Source organism: Melozone crissalis, unplaced genomic scaffold (genome assembly GCF_028551555.1).
Source record: "Melozone crissalis strain CALT ecotype California unplaced genomic scaffold, PUWL_Pcris_2 ptg000231l_1, whole genome shotgun sequence".
Lineage (NCBI taxonomy): Eukaryota > Metazoa > Chordata > Aves > Passeriformes > Passerellidae > Melozone > Melozone crissalis.
In genome coordinates, this window is record NW_026535993.1 from 2482737 (window position 1) to 2502864 (window position 20128).

General features: G+C 54.0%; 1 protein-coding gene across 1 annotated transcript in view; it reads right to left on the reverse strand.

The window, feature by feature from the left end:
- Nucleotides 1-19396, reverse strand: part of LOC128949410 (olfactory receptor 14C36-like) — a gene marked incomplete at its 5' end in the record, with an annotated part of 37244 nt that extends 17848 nt beyond the window's left edge. The window contains one exon of the mRNA XM_054294273.1: nt 18935-19396. Coding sequence (XP_054150248.1) covers nt 18935-19396 — 462 coding nt within the window. The remainder of the gene's footprint in view (nt 1-18934) is intronic.
- Between the last annotated feature and the right edge of the window lie 732 nt (nt 19397-20128).

Sequence of the window (20128 nt, forward strand, 5' to 3'; positions counted from 1 at the left end):
CAGAAGTGGCTGTACCGGGCATCTGTGGGGTTGGGAGCACTCAGAGGTACGTGGACACTTTAGGGGGTCCAGAATGGGCGCTGAGGGAGCACTGAGGAATCCTGGAGGATCTGGGGGACACTTATGGGACATATGGGGGCGGAAGCCGGGGTTCTGTGGAGCGCAGGGCATGACAGGCGTTTTAGTCGCGGCTGCAAAGGGACTGTATCCGGCCGCAGGGCATGATGGGAGATGTAAGCAAAAAAAAAAATATGCTACCAATCCAGGCACAGCCCTCAGACCTGGATCCCTGGTGCTGATTGGTTGCAGCTGGTGATGTGCGGGAGTCTCGGCAAATGTGATGCAGTGGAGGCGGGAACAGCAAAATCAGCCTCCTCCAGTCCCTCCCAGTACAGCTGAGTTGATTCCCAGTACAGACCAGTATAAGCCTGGTAAAGCCCAGTTCATCCCAAGTAGAATCCAGTACAACCCCAGTGCCCCTCCAGTTCCTCCCAGTACAGCCCAGTCCATCCCAATACACCTGAGTTCATTCCCTCTCATTCCCGGTCCCTCCCAGTATCATCCACAGGTACCCCAGTGTCCCCAATCTTCTCTGCAATAACCCCAGTGTCCCCAGTTTTTCAGTTTTTCCCAGTCCTCCCCAGTGTCACTCCCAGTATGTCCCAGTGTCTCCCACAGCGTTCCCAGTGTTCCCCAGTATGTCCCAGTCCTCCCCAGTGTTTCCAAGGACAGTTTAATTTCTCTCGGTGGCTGTGGCAGCCAAACCCAGCAGTGGGGTCAGCGCAGTGCCCATGGCCACAGCCCCTTGCAGGGGCCCAGTGCAGCTTGGGCTGATGATCCACCCTCACAGCTGGCCCAGGGCAGCTCTGCAGTGGCTTTGCTGGCACCTGGGGCTGGCACACACCTGAGCAGCGTGTCTGTTTGCAGTGGGGAAACTCAGGAGTTTCAGATTGCTTCAAAAAAACCCAAAATGAGAAAACACCTCTTAGGCTGAGAGCAGCCAGCACTCCAAGCACAGCAGGTCCCAGGGGAGTGAGGACAGACAGGATGGGGCTGGACAGTGTGGAGCAAGGTTGTCCACACTGGGTCAGAGCTCCAGGCACAGCTTCTGTGAGCAGGCCAGAGCTGCTGAGGAGTGACCCTGGGTCAATATCAATCACAGAATGCTGCAATCACCTCTGATGTAAAGAGAAATAAAATAAAATTTATCCTTTGAAATAGTAATGCGTATGTTCTTTGAAATCTTTCCCCATAACTCGACTAGGAAAATTTTAATGATTCTCACAGGGTAGTGATGTTGTTTACATCAGACTCAGTCCCTGAGAGCATCTTCAATAAACTTCTCAAGAACTGAAAATTAAATTGAAACTCTGAAGTTTCTTGAAGTTTTAATGGGTTCCACTGAGGAACACGACTGAAAAAGTGTCCCCAGGTTCCAGTTAGAGCAGAACACTGGAGGCAGTGATGACAGCTGGGGACAAACAAGGCCAAGGTGTCTCTGGTGCTGAGCAAAGCTGGATATGTTTGAGGAATGCAAAGGGCCAAGGCCTGAGCCCCAGCCCCTGGCCAGGCAGATGCTGTCCCTCCCTCCTTGCTCAGGGGGCTCTTGCCGGGATGGGCACTGGCATGTGGGGATGTGCAATGGCAAGGGCAGGAGCATGGGGCAGCCCCTGCCAGGCTGCTGACAGGGACAAGGAGGCAATGAGGCCCCAGGCCTGCAAGGGTCACTTGTCTCCTGCTCCAGCCTCAGGCCCAGGCCCAGCAGCCATGGCCAAAGTGCTGTCCAAGTTGGCTCTGGCAGGGCTGTCTTGCAGCTGCTGCACATGCCTGTGCCCTGTGCAGCCCAGGCTGTGCTGCGGTGTCCCTGCCCTGCGCCTCTGTCCCTGCAGCCTGTCGGCATTCCCCGGCTGCTCCACCTGGCTGGCCCCTTCCTTTGCTGCCAGCTCTGCCTCCTGCCTGCCCCTGCCTGCCCACACAAAGCCTGGGGCTGATACCAAAAGGCTTCATTCCATTTTTACCCTGCCTGTGAACTTTCAGCACAGGAACAAGGCATGCAGGGCTGCTTTCCCAGCAAGGATGGTTGGAAGAGAAGGAGAAGACACCTGGCTCAAAGATGCAGGAATAGAGAAAACAAGGGCTGAGTCTGAGAACTTGAGGTGGGTTTTATGGAAATGGGTAAATTGTAATTCGCATTTAGGGACTGTACATAAGTAACCCACTGGTAGAATTCCATGTCCACATTTTTAGGAGTTATCCCATGTTGCACCTGAATAAATGATACCCTCTGAAATAGCAAATGAGTGTTCAGGACCCTTATTCTGATATTTCAGAGATTTGGTGACAGCGGGGCCTCACAGAACCAAGGAGTCAGCTGTGACACTGTGCAAACTCATGGCACATAGGGTCCATGGTGACACAGCAGAACCCCATGGAACCAAAATCCATTTTGGCACATTGGGGCCACATTGAACCAATGGTCCGTTGTGACACTGCAGATCCAAGGAGACCATTGTGACCCTGAGAAACCTCTTGGAACCAAGGGGCCATTGTGACACAGCAAGGCCTGGTGGAACAAAGGGTCCATGGGGACACTGCAGAACCACACGGAACCAAGGTGACCGTGTTCTACTGCAGAACCTCATGGAACAAAGGGTCCATGGTGACACTGCAGAACCAAGGAGACTGCTGCTGTCAGTGTGAGAGCACATGGAACCAGAATTCCATTGTGACACAGGATGACCTGAGGGAACCAAGGGTCCCTTGTTAAACTGTATGGCCTCATGGAACCATGACCCATTCTGACACTGCGTAGCCACCCAGAGCCAAGGGGCCACTGTGACACTGCGGTTCCAAGGAGACCATTGGGACTGAGGAATGTCATGGAACCAAGAGTCCATTGTTCCACTGTGGGGCCATGGGGAACCAAGGGGAGCACAGTGACATTGTGGGGCCTCATGGAACAATGGAGGCTGTTCTGACACTTTGGGACTCACTGGAACCAAGGGGCCATTAGAGCATGGCAGGGCCTGGTGGAATCAAGGGCACGGCAGTGAACACTGTGGGTGTCCATGGGATGAAGGGTCCATTCTGACACCATGGAACCAAGGATACCATTGTGACACTCTGGGGCATTATGGAACCAAAGGTCCATTGTGACACAGCAGGGCCCCATGGAACCATGGAGGCTTTTTCTACACTTGGAGGCCTTGTGGAACCAAAGGGCCATTGTGGCACTTCAGAGCCTTGTCGAGCCAAGGGGGCCATAATGGCACTATGGGGGTCCATGAAACCAATGGTCTGTTGTGGCACTGCAAGGCCTTATGGGATCATGGAGACCATTGTGACAGTACATGGCCTCATTGAAACAAGGAGCCATTGTGACACTCTGCAGTCCTGGTAGTCCAAGGAGCTGTTGTCACACTGCGTGGCACCATGGAACCAAGGAAGCCATTGTGACACTGCTGGGCCCCATGGAACTAAGGATCCATGGAACAGTGCAGGACCCCATGGAACTAAAGGTCCATGGGGACATTGTGGGGCCTCATGGAATCCTGGAGGCCGTGATGACACTTGGAGGCCTTGTTGAATCCAGGGGCTCTGCAGGGCCTCATGGAACCAAAGAGATCCTTCTGACATTGTGAGTCCCCATGGAACCAAGGGTCCATTGTGACACTGCAGCACCAAGGAGACCCCTGTGACACTGCAAGGCTTCATGGAAGCCAGGGACCATTGTGACACTGTGGAGCCCCATGGATACAAGAGGCCAGTGTGACACATCTTGGCCTGATGGAACCAAGGATCCAATGTGACACCACCACTGTGACCCTGCATGGTGCCATGAATCCAAGGGAACAGGGAAGAGTTTTTGCTTGGGCTGGCTGGTCCAACTGCCCTTGGCATGTCGAGGGTCTCTTCTCATGTACCCGTGAAAACCTGGGCCTCTGGGCTTTCCTTCAAATGGAAAAGAACTGCCCTTCTCATTTAAGCATCCATGGCCAAAACAGGATTCCCCCTCCAAAATTCCCAATATCCAGGGATTGCTCCCACACAAAAGCTGCCATTACCGACAAGTCTGGCTGCCTTTGGCTTCCTGACAGCTGGGTCTCACCTGCCTTCAGACACTGGGGCTCAGTGCTTTTCTTCCTATTGAAAAGAAACATCCTTCTCAAGGTGCCCGTGGCTGAAATTTGGATTCCTCCTCCAAAAGTCGTATATCCATTGATTGCTTCTACACAAAAGCTGCCCTTTCAGACAGGTCTGGCTGGCCTTGGCCTCCTGAGGGCCGGCTCTCACCTGCCTTCCAAACACAGGGGCTCCACGCTTTCCTTTCTGTGGAGAAGAACTGGCCTTCTCCTCCAGGGAGAAGTGGCTGAAATTGGGATTCCACATGCATGATTTCAAATAACCAAGGGTTGCTACCAGACAAAGCTGCCAGGAGAGACAGATCTGTGTGTCCTTGGTCTCTTATCACTGCAGTTCATTAGCCCCTGAAACACTGGGGCTCCATGGTTTCCTTCCTGTGGGGACCACTGTGACACTGTGGGGCCCCATGGACCCAAAGGGCCACTGTGACCCTGCAGGGCCTCTTGGAAGCACGGGGCCATTGTGACACTGCAGAAGAGGAACATTGTGACACTGCAGGGCCTCATGGAACCAAGGGGAGATGGAACAGGTCTGGCTGGTTTGGCCTCCCAGGAGCCACCTGACAGGTCCAGCTGATCTTGGCATGCTGAGGGCTGCTTCTCATCAGCCCCTGGAGAACTGGGGCTCTGTGCTTCCCTTCCCATGGAAAAGAACTCTCCCACTTTCCAGGTGCCCATGGCCAAAAGTGATACTCCCCCAGACAAATTCCCTATATGCAAGAGTTGTCCCAGACAAAATCTGCCAGGACAGAGAGCTATGGCTGCCCTTGGCATCTGGTGGTCACTTCTCATCTCAGGGAAGCCCTGAGGAAAGTATTTGAACAGGTTTGGCTACTGGAACATCAATGAGCCTCTCTTCCTCTGAAAAACTCAGATGATTTTCTGATCATATGTGACTTTTTTTCCTCATTGTGTATTTCGCATGAAACATTATTTTCAGCGAAATAATATTATTCTTCTCACTCTACTAGTGTTATCTGACACAAAACACCTCCTCTACATATAGATCCAAGTCACCTATATAAGCAGACACAAGAAAGAATCCAGCAGGAATGATTTGTTTCTGCTCCCATCTGTCCCATCTCCTCTGGAGCTGGAGGTGCAGCCCCAGCACCTGGCAGGGCTCAAGGGCTCACAAGCTCAGCTCCCACCCAGAGAACTTGCAGGACCTGGGCTGCTCTTCTTGGCCCCTGCACGCTCAGCCAGGCTGAGATGGACACTGATGGTTTCTGGACCAGGCACGCTGAGCCCAGGGCAGCACAAGAGCCCCAGCCTTGGGGTCCTTGTTGCCTTCGGGAAGGCAAGGCGACCTGGTTCTGAGGAAACGGCATGGCGACCCACTCTCCAGGGTCGCTTGGGCCAAGAACACACGCTAACACCAACGTGGTGGATGGTTCAAAGGCCTTTATTACTTCTTCTCGTAGGGTTTTATAGTCTAAGGGGTTCTCTATGTCAAAAGGGGGTCTGTCCTTATTATCTATGGTTAGTAAGGAATGGAAAATTACTGGGTAAGGAATGGAAAGTTACTAGCACTACTGTTAGTGGGGCCACACTCCTAGGGTAATCTCTTATCTTAGGTGAACAGGGGGTGGGTCCTGCCTTTCCGTGACATTGCGTAATCTTCCGGAGCGCCTGTCCCTATCTACCACATCTCCCCCCCCTTTTTCACAAATGAATGAGGTAGTCATACACATAGGTACTAACATGAGGTATAAGGTTGTAACTTGACAAGGGAAAGGGGGTTTTGGAAAACCTGAGTAAGCTTTTGCCAGACAAGTTCAGAAAATCTTGTGATTGGCAGTGTTCCCTGGTTAAATTCACAGCAATTGTCGTCGGCCTAAGAACAGGATGTTGGTCCGTTCCAGGTGGCTCTGAATGAACGGGACCAGCTTGTTCAGCAGGCATGGTCCGAAGGTAACTGTTAGAAGCAGCATCGCCAATGGACCTATCAGGGCAGAAATCAGAGTGGTTAACCAAGGTGATTGATTGAACCAGGACTCGTACCAGCCCTGTTGGGCTTCCCTGCCTTTCTGTCTCTGAGCCAGTTGGTTCCGGAGTTCCGCCATGGAGTCTCTCACTACTCCCGTGTGGTCTGCATAGAAACAACACTCCTCTTTCAAGGCGGCACACAGGCCTCCTTGCTGCATGAACAGGAGGTCCAGGCCTCGCCTGTTCTGCAAGACCACTTCTGAGAGTGAGGAGACCGACTTCTCTAGAAAGGAGATGGATTTCTCGATCCTTTGCAGGTCCTCATCAATGGTCTGTTGCAGCTGGGACAGTCCTTGGTGCTGGGTCGCTAGGGCTGAGACACCCGTGGCCGTTCCGGCTGCTCCCAGGCTGAGCAGCATTGCAATAGTTATACCTGTCATTATTTCTCTTTTATGGATCCAGCTGGGTTCCTCAAGAAGATGGTACACTTCTTCGTCTGAGTGGTACAGGACCCTAGGAACAATCAGAACTTGGACACAAAAGTCGTTAGAGTCATTGAATTTGGGAAGGAACACACAAGGATTCACTCCAGATCGTTGGCAAACCCACATCCCAGATGCGGATGGGACTGCCCACTTATTGTCCTGTTAGGCTTGACTTGACTCAGGGTGATTCCTTTGCGAGGGGTATCCCATCTGCACTGGTGAGGGGCATCGGCTGAGGAATAACTGAAGGGAGTGTTTAGAGCGAGCCCTTCATAAAAGGGGGGTTTGACATCGTAACAAAGCCAGCAGGATTCGTTTAGGTTAGGGTTGGATTCGTTCAGGGATACAAAGGTAGCTTCTAACATACGAAGGATTGGGTCTGAGTCTGACTCGGTTAAGTGGCTCATCTGAAAGGTTTCCGCTTGACCGGTCGGGACATTGCTGACCCCTGTGGGTAAGGTTTTGGGGTAGGTTACGTTTCTCCCTTTCGGCACGCTTTTAATCGCTTTGTTGGGTCCGACCGCTCGGGGTGCCGACGGTTGGAGCCTGATAATTTGCACGTTCATCCTCTCTTTTGACCCTTGAAGGACTACTGTCCATGTTTTGCCTGTGGCCCAGCTAGGGTGATCTGGCTGCAAGACCGTCATGTTGTAATCAGTGCATGCCCGAAATCTAGGGATTTTATGTTGGTTTCGATGGAAGTTTCCGTGAAAGAAGAAGGGTGTTTTGCAGCCGATGGGTGCCCAGGTGAACTGTAAGAATTTGTCTGGCTCTTGTGGATCCCACCCAGGCCCCGACGGTCTGGCATCTGTAACTATGGTTTCGCAGCCCCAGTGCCCACAATATCCCCACCCTGGGTGATTGCAGTAGCTTTTCCCAGGGTTTAAAGCTGGGCACCAGTAGGATAGGTACGAGTGTGTGACGTGTGGGGAATAGGGGTTTACCTTTGGCTATTCTGGAAACAGGTCGGTGATGCAGAGCATGAAGGATGGGGTGTTTGGTGTGGTGATTTCTTTGAGCACTTTGCCACTACTAAGGTGTCGCATGACCCACCTGAATGGCCGATGGGGGTAGTGGTCTGGGCTGGCTTGCCCTCTGGCGACAAGCCCCAACAGCAAAATCACACAGAAACACCCTTGGTGCTTGGGTCTCACCCATGCGGGTCTCTCGGGCGCTGCCTGACGGCTTGGTGGTCTGTCACTTTCGTCTGGAACCGGGATGTACGCGTCACGAGGACGTCCCACAAGCATGCCCGGTAAACAAAGACTCGCAATTCTCGTCAGTCTCATTCTGCTCACTATGAAGGTCCGGTTTAATCGACTTAAGTGGACACCACCTGATTTTGCCGTCCTTTTTGACAGCTGCGTACCCTCGCCCCGTGAGCATCAGCCTCCAGCCCCGTTCCCACTCGCCTAGCTCGTTTCTAATTACCACCTGTGGGCCCTCTTCTAGCGTTCGAGTGACCCAGTGTTTTTGGACAGGACTGTTTGTTTCATCTCCCCTAGGGAATTGATTCAGTGCCAGCAAAGCGGTTGCCAGCATACGTGCCTGATCTCCTGGGGGAATGGAATTGGCAAAGCCCTCTGCTTTTGCCAATACTTCTAGCTTGGTTTTCAGGGTCTGGTTTGCTCTCTCAACTATGGCCTGTCCGGTACTGTTATATGGGATGCCTTGCACTAACGTGATGCCCCATTTCGAGGCGAATTCCTGTACTGGTTTGGAGGTGAAATTGGAGCCATTGTCCGTTTTGATCTGCTTGGGGTTACCAAGCCAGGACATGGCTGTCAGCCAGTGCTGAATTGTGGCTTTGGAGTTAGTTTTGGGGTGCTGTGTGGCTATGATCCTTCCGCTATAAGTGTCCACTGTCACTGCAAGCCTTGCTCGGGGCTTCAGCAGTTGACATAAGGTGAAGTCCAACTGCCAGATTTCTGAGGGCTTGAGACCCCTCGGGTTGACCCCACAGGTCCAAAGGGGTGACTTCTGGCAATGAGGGCAGGTGGCTGCCACATGTTTGGTGTCCGCCGTCGAGATTTCGCATCTCTTTGCCAGTGCTTTGGCTCCGATGTGGAGCGACTCGTGCAGTTGACGAGCTCTTTGCAAGGTCCAAACGCCTTTTGCTGCGGCATCCGCTTTGTCGTTGCCGATCTGGAAGTAACCTTTGACTGGGTCATGGCTGTTGATGTGGATGACTGACACGGTGCCCTGTCGCGAGGAGAATGCTTCTTTCAGCATTAGGGCTTCTGCAGATGTTGACACACCTGGTCCTGCCATGGCTAGGCAGAGCCTTGCCACGAATATAGAGTCCGTTACGATGTTGAGGTGTTCGTCTTGGAAGAGTCCGCACGCCAAAACCACTGCTGCTGCCTCCAGGTGTTGCACTGAAAGTGTGGGGTCACACGCTTTGACGCAGTGCCATTGTTCTTCTGCCTGCCACACTGCTGTTGCGGTTGAAGTCGTGGAGGAAGCATCTGTGAAGACCGTTGTTCCTGGCTGCGGTCTGTCCTTGACCTTCAGTGGCATGTCCATGTCGACCATGGTCAGCAGCTGAGTCCAGGGTGGTCTGGAGGAGTAGGAGATTTCTCCTCTGAAGCCGGAGAGAGCAAGGGCCAGGTACTCCGATATTGTGGCTGACTCCGTGGTCGGCTGCTTGCGAAACGGAAGGTGGATGCTTGTCAGTTCGGTCCCTAGGTGTTTCAAGGCGAGTCTCCTGCCTTTCATGATGAGGCTGGCGATGCTTTCGATTCCTGGGGAAAATGCACGAGCGGGTCTTCCGAGGACCACCCATTGGATTGGCCGGGCCTTTTCAGCAAGTCCTTGGGCCAGTGCTCCCACTCCCCCCTTCGGTGTAAAGTGGACGTACAGGTCCAGTGGCATGGCTGGGTTCCACCTGGCAAGTGTGCCAGTGGACATCTGGCTTTCGATGAAGTCGAGGGAGCTCGTGGCTTGCGGTGTCAGCTCCTTGGGTTCCCAGGGGTGCTTTCCTTTCAGGAGGTCGTACAGAGGATCCATGACCTCGGGAGAAATCAAGACAATGTTGCGAAGCCACTGCAGCGATCCCACCAGGCGTTGCACATCGTGGAGCGTCTTGACGTCTCGGTTGACCTTCGTCTCGGGGGGTGTCACGTAGGAGCTTGTAATTCCTACTCCCAGGAAGGTCATGCAGGGTCCTCTCTTGATCTTTGCGCTCGCGATCTCGAAGCCGTTGGCCTGAAGGGTCTCTGTGATTGTGGACACCAGGTGATCTACTTGACTTGTCGATGGTGCTGCGATCAGGATGTCGTCCATGTACTGGATGATGGTTGCGGTGGGGTAGGAGTGTCGGACCGGCATTAGTGCTTTGTCCACGGTGATTTGGCATATGGTCGGGCTGTCGACAAGGCCTTGTGGAAGTATTCTCCATTGGAAGTGAAGGTTGGGCCGCTCGCCGTTTCGAAACGCCACGGAAAAGGCAAATCGTTCTCTGTCCTCAGGGTGCAGGGGTATTGAAAAGAAACAGTCCTTGATATCCAGTACTGCACATGGCTGCCCTGCGGGGATGGCTGAGTTCATGGGTCGCAGTGTCTGAACTGGATCCATGGGTCGGATCGTCTTGTTCACTTCTCTCAGGTCGTGGACGAGACGATAGCCTTCTCCGACCTTTTGGGGATCACAAATACAGGGGTGTTCCATTGGCTGGTGGAGGGTTCTATGTGACCCTTTTGCAGTTCGCGGTTGACCAGTTCCAGCAAGGCTGCCGCTCGAGGCTCTGTCAGGGGCCACTGCTCAACCCATACAGGGTCTGATGATTTCCAAGTCAATTTGGTTGGCAGCAATGGGTGTACGGCAGTGGCCCTCATGATAAATTTGTAATCCGAAATCCGAGCATGGAAAGGATGTCCCTTCCTAACAGGGGTGGAGAATTCTGCAAAATATAGGGGTAGATTGCTACTGTCTGTTCTGGTCCCTTTTTCATGTGAAGTGTTATAGCTACCAGCTGGGTGCTTTTCCATGCCCGGAACTGCCCCCCCACTCTGTTCACTGGAGGGACTTCTTTGAATTGCCAATGCCCGGGCCAATGTGCTTGGGGAAAAATCGTGCAGTCTGATCCCGTGTCTGCCCAAAACTGAAATCCTATGACGTGGGGATCCTGGCTGCCGTAAAGGCGGCATGTCCCCCACACCATCAGGGGCTCCTTCCCTATTGTCATGACCAAGGCCACCAGGGGTCCTGCTCTGGGGCGTCCCCTGGTGGCCCTGTGACACCGGCGCGGCTTGTGGCGGTGGGGGGTGCGCAAGTACTGCTGGCGGGGGTGCGAGACTGACTGCTCCCTGTGGGGGCATGGGGTATGAGGATCCCCTGCCCCACTGGGGGTTGGCATAGATGGGTCGTCTTGCATTCGCAGTGGGGGGACGCTGAGTATGGCCCGCGTGCCCCCTCCCTCTCCCGTTTCCACGGGGCCGGGATCTACAGTCCCTAGCGAGGCGTCTTCCCGCAGCTCCAACAGATCCCTCTTGGGCGTGCTTGGAGTGGGGGTGCTGCCAGGGAAAGCTGTGCCGGCTGGGGACAGCTCGCTGAGTTGATGCCCTTCCCCAGAAGCCTGGGCTAACGCAGTCATCCTACCACTCCTGCTTAAATACAATCCGCTCTGCCCCATCAAAATGCATGCGGCTTATTTGTGTAATATCAAAAGGGAGCAGACCGTCATTGCTAAAAAGGCCGTCCACAAGAGTGGATACTACAGCTGAGTTGATCCCTTTTTCTGAAATCCCTTTGACAACCGCTCACACTTCTTTTGGGTTAACCGGGGTATATGTGCCTTGTTGATTTCCCTGCGCTCCGGTGATCCTCACCAGGAAAGCGTGTATCGTGGCTGCCGGTGCCCGGTCCCCAAAAGCTATTTTTATTTTTCCCCAATCGGTGAGTTTGTGTTGCGATTGTTTCCCAATATTGTTTAAAGCTTTCTTCGGTTTCGCTTGAAACCGCATTAATTCTGCTCTCTCAGTTTCCGAGTCCCAGCCGGGCTCAGTCGGCTCTCCTGAGCTGTCTGAGCAGCTGTTACTTGACTCTGAGCCGGAAGTTGACTGCCGGTAAATTTCCAGCACTCCGTGCCGTTTTGTGCGGCTTCGACCCCGCTCCTCCCTTCGGGGGTGGTGCCGTTCCCTCCCCCTGAGGTCCCCCTGCCTCCTGCTGGGTTAGGTCCTTGCCCTATAAGGACCTAATTTGAATAGAGCGCTTTGATTGGTCTTACGCGTCTCCGCGGGGGCCGCCCCGTCTCCCCGCTCGCCCGCGCATGCGTTGTTAAGCAGCCTGACTGCGTTTCCACCCCTGCCTCCTCCTTTCCGCCCTGACCACGCGGTTCGGCGCCATTTTCAAACGCATATGGTGGGGGGGCGTTTTTATCGATCCCTATGGGGTCCGACAATCCAGCCGCGTTCCACGCCTCCTCCGCGAGTCCCTGCCAGAAGCATCGCGCGCGCTGCTCTGCCTCCTGCGCCAGATCGGCGACCGGCGGGGAAGAGACAGATAGAGAAACCGCGGATTTTTCGGATGGTTCCGCGGTGGGGCTAGGACCCGGCGGGCTCCGCGGGAAGGTTGGGGGGTCCCCTGGGGGCTCTGGGGGGTCTCCTGGGGGCTCCGGGGGGTCTGGGCTCGGGCTCGGGAAGGGGTGGAACGCGCCTGGCCCCCGCGTGTTCCTGCCGTCAATCCAATCGCTCTCAGAGGCGGTCTGCATCGCGGCCCCCACCCCCAGCTTTGGTGTAGCTAATAAACATGTACGCGCGGCTTCCCGCGTCTCCTGTTCTTCTAACGTCTCACGTAGGGCCTCTTCTACTTTCCCCCACGCTTTGAGGTTTTTACCACTGCCTGCAGACTTAGAGTCCTCTGCTGAGGCGGCAGTGCACTTCTCCCCTGCTTCCGAATATAATATATTTACCGGACATTCGATCGTCCTGAGCTCTAAGAGCCTTGCAATAGCAAGATTAGAATTCCTGAGCTCACCTTTAATTCCCCATTGCTCATGAGCCTGACTTACAACCTTCGCTGTGGATCCCATGGCCCAAGCTGGTCCGGAGGCGTCCCTCCCGCTGTAGTCAGACCCGCCACTACAGCCGCCACCCTCTGTCCAGGCGAATCCCCGTTCCCCGGGCGCTGCAGCTTTCCCGGGTTGTGGCACCAGTTGTTGCCTTCGGGAAGGCAAGGCGACCTGGTTCTGAGGAAACGGCAAAGCAACCCACTCTCCAGGGTCGCTCGGGCCAAGAACACACGCTAACACCAACGTGGGGGATGGTTCAAAGGCCTTTATTACTTCTTCTCGTGGGGTTTTATAGTCTAAGAGGTTCTCTACGTCAAAAGGGGGTCTGTCCTTATTATCTATGGTTAATAAGGAATGGAAAATTACTGGGTAAGGAATGGAAAGTTACTAGCACTACTGTTAGTGGGGCCACACTCCTAGGGTAATCTCTTATCTTAGGTGAACAGGGGGTCCTGCCTTTCCGTGACATCGCGTAATCTTCCGGAGCGCCTGTCTCCCTATCTACCACATCTCCTCAAGAGCTGCTCCTGCTCCAGGCCCAGGGCCCATCCCAAAGCTGGGGCAGCCACAAAGCTGTGCTCATTTCTGTTCATTCCTTCTCTGATCAGGATGGATCCTCAGCAACTTGGAGGTGTCTGATGAATTTTACATTTACAGAGGCCTCCTGTTTCTTGATCTCTTCAATTCAGGAATTCAGTGAGAAAAGCTCATAAATATTTGTTCAAAACACCCAAACAAGACAAGCCCATGGGAATAATTCAAGTCTTGAATTCTGTGTCTAATTAGAGAGATTCCAGAAGTGTATTCAGAGTGAATCTACTATATTGAGAACAATCAAAGGAGAATTGTTTTTTCCTTTTTGGTTTTCTTTTCCCCTTTTTAAATTTGTATCCGCAATCCCCAGTTGATATTGATCCCCAGCCCCTCCTCATGCAGACTGAACAGATATAAAAATCAAGACCCTTCATGGCTGACAATCAATCACACTTTGTCCCTACCCCCTCCCCACCCTTTCCCCTATCCAACCCCTGGCACTCAGAGCAGTTGAGGAATGGAGTCACATCCAGAGGTGTTCCCAGGGGTCAGGATTGGGGCCAGGTCAGTGAAATCTCTTTATTGCTGATCTGGATGAGGCAATCGAGGGCACCCTCAGTCAGTTCCCAGGTGAGCCCAAGCTGGGTGGCAGTGTGGCTGTGCTGGAGGGCAGGAAGCTCTGCAGAGGGATCTGGCCAGGCTGAAGCCATGGGACCAGGACAATGGGATGAGGTTCACCAAGGCCAAGGGCCACGTCCTGCCCTGGGCTCACAACCACCCCAAATCCCTGGCTGTGCCCTGCCCCTGATCCCTACAGCCTGTCCTGTTTCCTTCATCCCTGCATTGCCAGGGACTCTCTGGGACAAGGGAGCTCTGCTCTGGGTGTGGAGGGAGGCGCAGGTGCCCCCTCTGGATTGGGAACCAGAACTCACCAGGTTTGTGTCCTTTGGGGGTCAGGAACTGGTGGGACTCAGAGGCACAGGAAGTTTCTCTTCGTGGCCAACAGACCATGGTTGAACAGGACACAATTCAATATAACCATGCTCTTCCCTGAGCCATGTGCAATGTCCCAGCAGCATCTGACATGTCCACCATCCACAAGTGATTTCCATACTAAAATTAACTTTAGAAAAATGTGGTTCTGTGATAGATATAAATAGAATTAAGTTTTTGTATCAGGATGCTCGTCCTGAAGTGGGGATAAAATGGCCTGAACAATTCCTGATTTGCAAAGCTGTCAGTGGTGGATGGAAAATGGGGTCAGGCTGCTTTTGGTGTTGAGGAAATGCTGAAACCAGCCTGACTCATTTCAACTCCGCCTGTCCTGGCTGATCTCCCCTCTTTCCTCTTCCACCCATTGGCTTTTGTCTCCCCCCAGGCCCCCGTGAAGAGCCTGGCTCTGTGTTCTCCATCCCCTCCTGGCTGGCACTGCCAGGCTGGGATGAGGAGCCCCTCAGCCTTCCCTGCTCTGGGCTGGACCAGCCCAGCTCCCTCAGCCTCTGCTCACAGCCCAAGGGCTCCAGCCCCACCTTGGAGGCCCTTCCCAGGCCCTGCTCCAGCTGCCAGACCTCTTTCCTGCCTTGAGGACCTCAAACCAGGCCCCAGTGGCCTGGATAATCCATGTCCTTGATGTGCTGGTCACACAGCCCAGCCCCCTATCCCCGTGTCAGGCTCTGGGACTTGATCTTGTGGAACATCTTTGGGGGAGGCTGCAGCTCCAGGTGGACCAGGGGGATACCAGGGGGCAGGGACCCTGCTGGGCATGAACAGCTTTGGACTTCCGGGGGGAATCTGTGAGGGGGGTCTGGGGCAGACTGACCAACCCAGTGACCTCACACAGCCCTGCTGTTATGTCAGACAGCCCCCCTGTGACATCACAGCCTTGTCTGTGATGTCACAGCCTGTCCTCTGCTGTCCCACAGCTGATCTCTGATGTCACAGCCAACTCTGTGATGTCATAGGCTGCTCTATGATGTCAGTCCTCTGCCCTGTGATTTCACAGCTGGCTGTGTGGTGTCACAGAAACAGTCTATGATGCTGTAGCTGCTTTATGACCTCACAGAACCTCTTTGATGTCATGGCTAACTCTGTAACCTCATGTTACCAGATGATAAATTGTCTACACCAGGTGAGCACACACAATGCTGGTTCTCCAAAACTCCAGGCCTGTGAAAACCACACAATGCCCGTTGTGTCAGAAGGGGAACTGAAATTCACCAGCCTCAGTGTCCTGCCAGCTCAGCCCGGCCCACTGGAACATTGGGGCCCACGAGCACCAGGGACCACCAGAGAGACCCCCCAGGACAGCAGAACGCATGGGTGAAGGGGAGGGGAAATATGTTAATGATTTTGGGGAAATGATTATCATATGTGTGTTTAGTCCAGGACAATCAATGCATATGTGTGCAAAATACAGAAAATAAACAGAAACCTTCCAGCACTCAGCATGCACAGCTTTGGGAGGAGCTATCCACCTGGGCATCTGGCCAAATAAAGAATGCTGCTTCTTAATGCTGCATTGCGGTTATGGAGTTTTAATATTTTGCTGAATTTTGGGTGACACTTCCACTGCCAAGGTAAGCTCTGTCTCTTGCAGTTTACAAACAGAGAAGGGCTGGTGGGAGATGTGGTGGTCGGAGGCTGCCTGGGGCACAGTCACGATGAAATAATCAAGTTTTTTTCAAAATCCTCTGAAAGAAGGAGGGACATAAACAAAATGTCTACACTGGAATTACGCAGGGCAAACCTTGGCCTATTCAGGATGCAGATTTGGAGAGTACTGAATCAGGTACTGATTTTTTAAGGGAAACAGCTGTTAAAACTAAGGTGTCCAGGAAGGATGGACACACCTCAAGAAAGTAATCTGAAGGGGGAAGGAGCAGCCTGTCCCTCTGTGCCAAAGTTGAACCAGAGAGGAAAATGAGTGTCCTGGCTGGGCATGAGGGTTTTGTGGGAACTCAGAAAAATAGGTCAGGCAAATCAGGAAGTTTTTAAGGATGTTGTTTGGTCATGCAGAAAGAAAAGTGGAGAGATGAAAGCTCAATTAGAGCTTCACCTGGCCACTTCTGCAAAAAGTAATTAAGAAAACCTTTTATAAATAAACTAATAGCCAAAGGAGGAATAAGGAGAACCCCTACTCAATAGTGGATGCACTGGGGAATAGAGTAACTAAGGATAAGGAGAAAGCTGAGCTGCTTAACACTTTGTGTATCTCAATTGTCAAAAAAAAGACATTTTCCTCAGGACAAGTGCTCTCCTGAGCTGTAGATGGGCACAGGGAGCAGAACAGCCCCCTGTAATCCAGGAGGAAGCAGCTGGGGACCTGCTGAGCCACTCAGATGCTCACAGGTGTCTCTGGGAGCAGATGGGATCCATCCCAGGGGGATGAGGGAGCTGGTGGATGAGCTCCCCAAGCTGCTCTCCATCATTTACCATCAGTGCTGGCTCAGCAGGGAGGTCCCAGAGGACTGGAGGTGCCAATGTGAGCCCATCCCCAAGAAGGGCTGGAAGGAGGAGCTGGGCAACTCCAGGCCTGTCAGCCTGACCTGGGTGCCTGGCAAGGTTATGGAACAGATCACCTCGAGTGCCATCACAGGGCACCCACAGGATGGTCGCAGGATCAGAGCCAGCCAGCGTGGATTTCAATATCTGCACTGATGATTGGCAAGAGGGGATTGAGTCCAGCATCAGCGAATCGGCAGATGACACCAAGCTGGGTGTGAGTGTGGATCTGCTGGAGGGTAGGAGGGCTCTGCAGAGAGACCTGGACAGGCTGGATGCAGGGCCCAAATCCAACAAGGTGAGGTTGAACAAGACCAAGTGCCGGGTCCTGCACTTTGGCCACAACACCCCTTGCAGTGCTACAGGCTGGGGACAGAGTGGCTGGACAGCGGCCAGGCAGAAAGGGACCTGGGGGCACTGATGGACAGCAGGCTGGACATGAGATAGCACTGTGCCCAGGTGGGCAAGAAGGCCAATGGCTGCTGGCCTGGATCAGGAATGGTGTGGCCAGCAGGAGCAGGGCAGGGATTCTTCCCCTGCACTCGGCTCTGGTGAGGCCACACCTCGAGTGCTGTGTCCAGTTCTGGGCCCCAATTTAGGAAGGCTATGGAGGGGCTGGAGCGTGTCCAGAGAAGGGCAACAGGGCTGGTGAGGGGTGTGGAACACAAGTCCTGTGAGGAGAGGCTGAGGGAGCTTGGGTGGTTTATCCTGGAGAAGAGGAGGCTCAGGGAGACAAGGCGGTGTCAGGGCACAGGTTGGACTTGATGATCTCCAAGGACTTTTCCAACCTGGCTGATTCTGTGACTCTCTGGAACCACCCTTGGAGCAGTTGCAGGAGGAGCCCTGGGCCTCCTCTTCAGAAGCTCCAGCAGCCCAGGTCCCTCAGCTTCTCCTGCCAGCCCCAAAGCCCATCTTGTCTGTCCTGCAGAGCCTCTGCAGATCCTCCTCAGTGCCCAGAACAGGGAGCCCCAGAGCCAGACACAGCAGCCCAGATGTGCCCCCCTGGCCTGGGAAGCCTCTGGCAAGGGAGCAGCTCGAGGCAGTGCAGGAGCCTGCAGACAATTACTGAAGGCACCCCAGGAGAGAAGACAAAAGTGAAGCATAGGAAATGCTCAGGGCTGTTTGGGGGTGGCTGCCAGGCAGCCCTGGCTCTGAGCAACAGCGTCTGCAGTGGGGCAGGAAACTCCCAGCTGATGGGAAAAAATTTTCTGGCTGACTGCAAAGGCCACGACAAACCTGTGATTTCCCTGGTGTCCCCCAGCCCTTGCTGGCCCCAGGGGCTGATGGCATTTGTGCTCCCTCAGGTTCATGTCCTCACACCAACAGCATGGGGGTGCTCCCCCTGCTCTGTGCAATGCAAACAGGGGCTGCTGAGCCAGTGCTGCCGTGTCTGTGCCTGCAAGGATGGGGCACCTGTGTGAGCTGGGGGAGAGGCCAGGGCTGCAGAGGGGGGATGGTGTTGGCAGCTCCATGAGGACGCTCTGGGACGCTGCCCTGAGCTGTCCAGCGCACTGGGGATGGATCAGCGCCTGCTCTGCTGCTCCTTCCCGTCTGCCCCAGGGCCCTTGCAGAGCCCCAGCCATGCTGTTTGCTCCCAGCCTGCCCACGGCCAGCCTGGGGCTGCTCACGGGGCTTTTCTGTGCTGAGCATTGGCCTGGGCGTGTTCTTGAGAGAGCCTGGGCAAGGAGCCTGGAGCCCCCAGGCCCTGGGCTGAGGCGTCAGCGCTGCCCCAGCAGTGCCCATGGCCTGTCCCTGCTGCAGCCCCGGCACTGCCATCCCCAGGGCTGTGCCCGGCCCCGAGAGCACTCAGGCCCTGCAGCAACACCAGGGCCACCAGGGCAGCGGGGCAGGGCCACGGCAGCAGCACTGGCAACACCAAGTGCTGCTGCTGCTGGGCACAGCTGCTGTGCCAGCCCTGATCTGCCCCCAGCTGTGCACACAGCCGTTGCTGCTGCAGCTCCAGAGAAGGGAACAGAAGGGGGAACTCTGGTGAAAACTCTGTTGGCAGATCCTTTAGCTCCTTTAAAGTCACCAAGAGCTCAGCTCTGCATTGGTACAGTTTGTGAGCCACAGCAAATGTGGAGGGAAAATAAATGAAATGAGGCCCAACCAATGGCATTTCTTTATGGACATTATTAAAAAAATGAAACCCAAGAAAGAAGAGAACATAGCAACCACTAAACCAACAAGAACTATCAAAGATGACTTTTATTACATGTGACCTCAAGAAATTTGCAACCAGTTTAATGTTTCTGAAACCATCCTGTCATCAGTCTCCCCATTGCGGCCTTGAGCTCCTGGTTCCTCAGGCTGTAGATGAGGGGGTTCAGGGCTGGAGGTATCACCGAGTACATAACTGACAGGGCCACATCCATGGAGGGGGAGGAGATGGAAGGGGGCTTCAGGTAGGCAAAAAATGAGGTGCTGACAAACAGGGCGACGACAGCCAGGTGAGGGAGGCAGGTGGAAAAGGCTTTGTGCCCTCCCTGCTCAGAGGGGATCCTCAGCACAGCCCTGAAGATCTGCACATAGGAGAAAACCATGAACACAAAACAACCAAAACCTAAGGATGCACCAACCACAATGAGCCCAAGTTCCCTGAGGTAGTATCTGGAGCAAGAGAGCTTGAGAATGTGTGGGATTTCACAGAAGAACTGGTCCAGCGCATTGCCATGGCACAGGGGCAGGGAAAATGTATTGGCTGTTTGCATGAGAGCATAGAGAAGACCACTGGCCCAGGCAGCTGCTGCCATGTGGGCACAAGCTCTGCTGCCCAGGAGGGTCCCGTAGTGCAGGGGTTTGCAGATGGACATGTAGCGGTCGTAGCTCATGATGGTCAGGACGGAAAACTCTTTTGCAAGGAAGAAGATAAAGAAAAACACCTGAGCAGCACATCCTGCGTAGGAAATGATGCTGGTGTCCCAGAGGGAATTGTGCATGGCTTTGGGGACAGTGGTGCAGATGGAGCCCAGGTCACTGAGGGCCAGGTTGAGCAGGAAGAAGAACATGGGCGTGTGCAGGTGGTGGCCGCAGGCTACGGCGCTGATGATGAGGCTGTTGCCCAGGAGGGCAGCCAGGGAGATGCCCAGGAAGAGGCAGAAGTGCAGGAGCTGCAACTGCCGCGTGTCTGCCAATGCCAGCAGGAGGAAGTGCCTGATGGAGCTGCTGTTGAACATTTGCTGTCTCTGGACATTGGAACCTTTTGAAGAAGAAATTACAGTGATAATTGAGGGGAGATTTCTCACAGAAAAGGCAAAGCCCTTTCGCATAGACTCATTCTGGCCACTAAACACCTCCCCCTTGTCTATGTCTAGGAGATCTTCCTTCACCTTTGTTGCTGGAGCCCTGATTGCTGCTGGCCAATGTTGTGTCAGGAGCTGGACCTTGACCTGCAGGACACCTGAGAGTCAGCCCTGACCCCCAGTCGGTGCAGGGAACAGTGAGGGCAGGGACCAGTCCTGGTTTTGGGACATGGATAAGTAATGTACCCCTAAAGCAGAGGAGCTGACTGGGTGAAGGGATGGGGA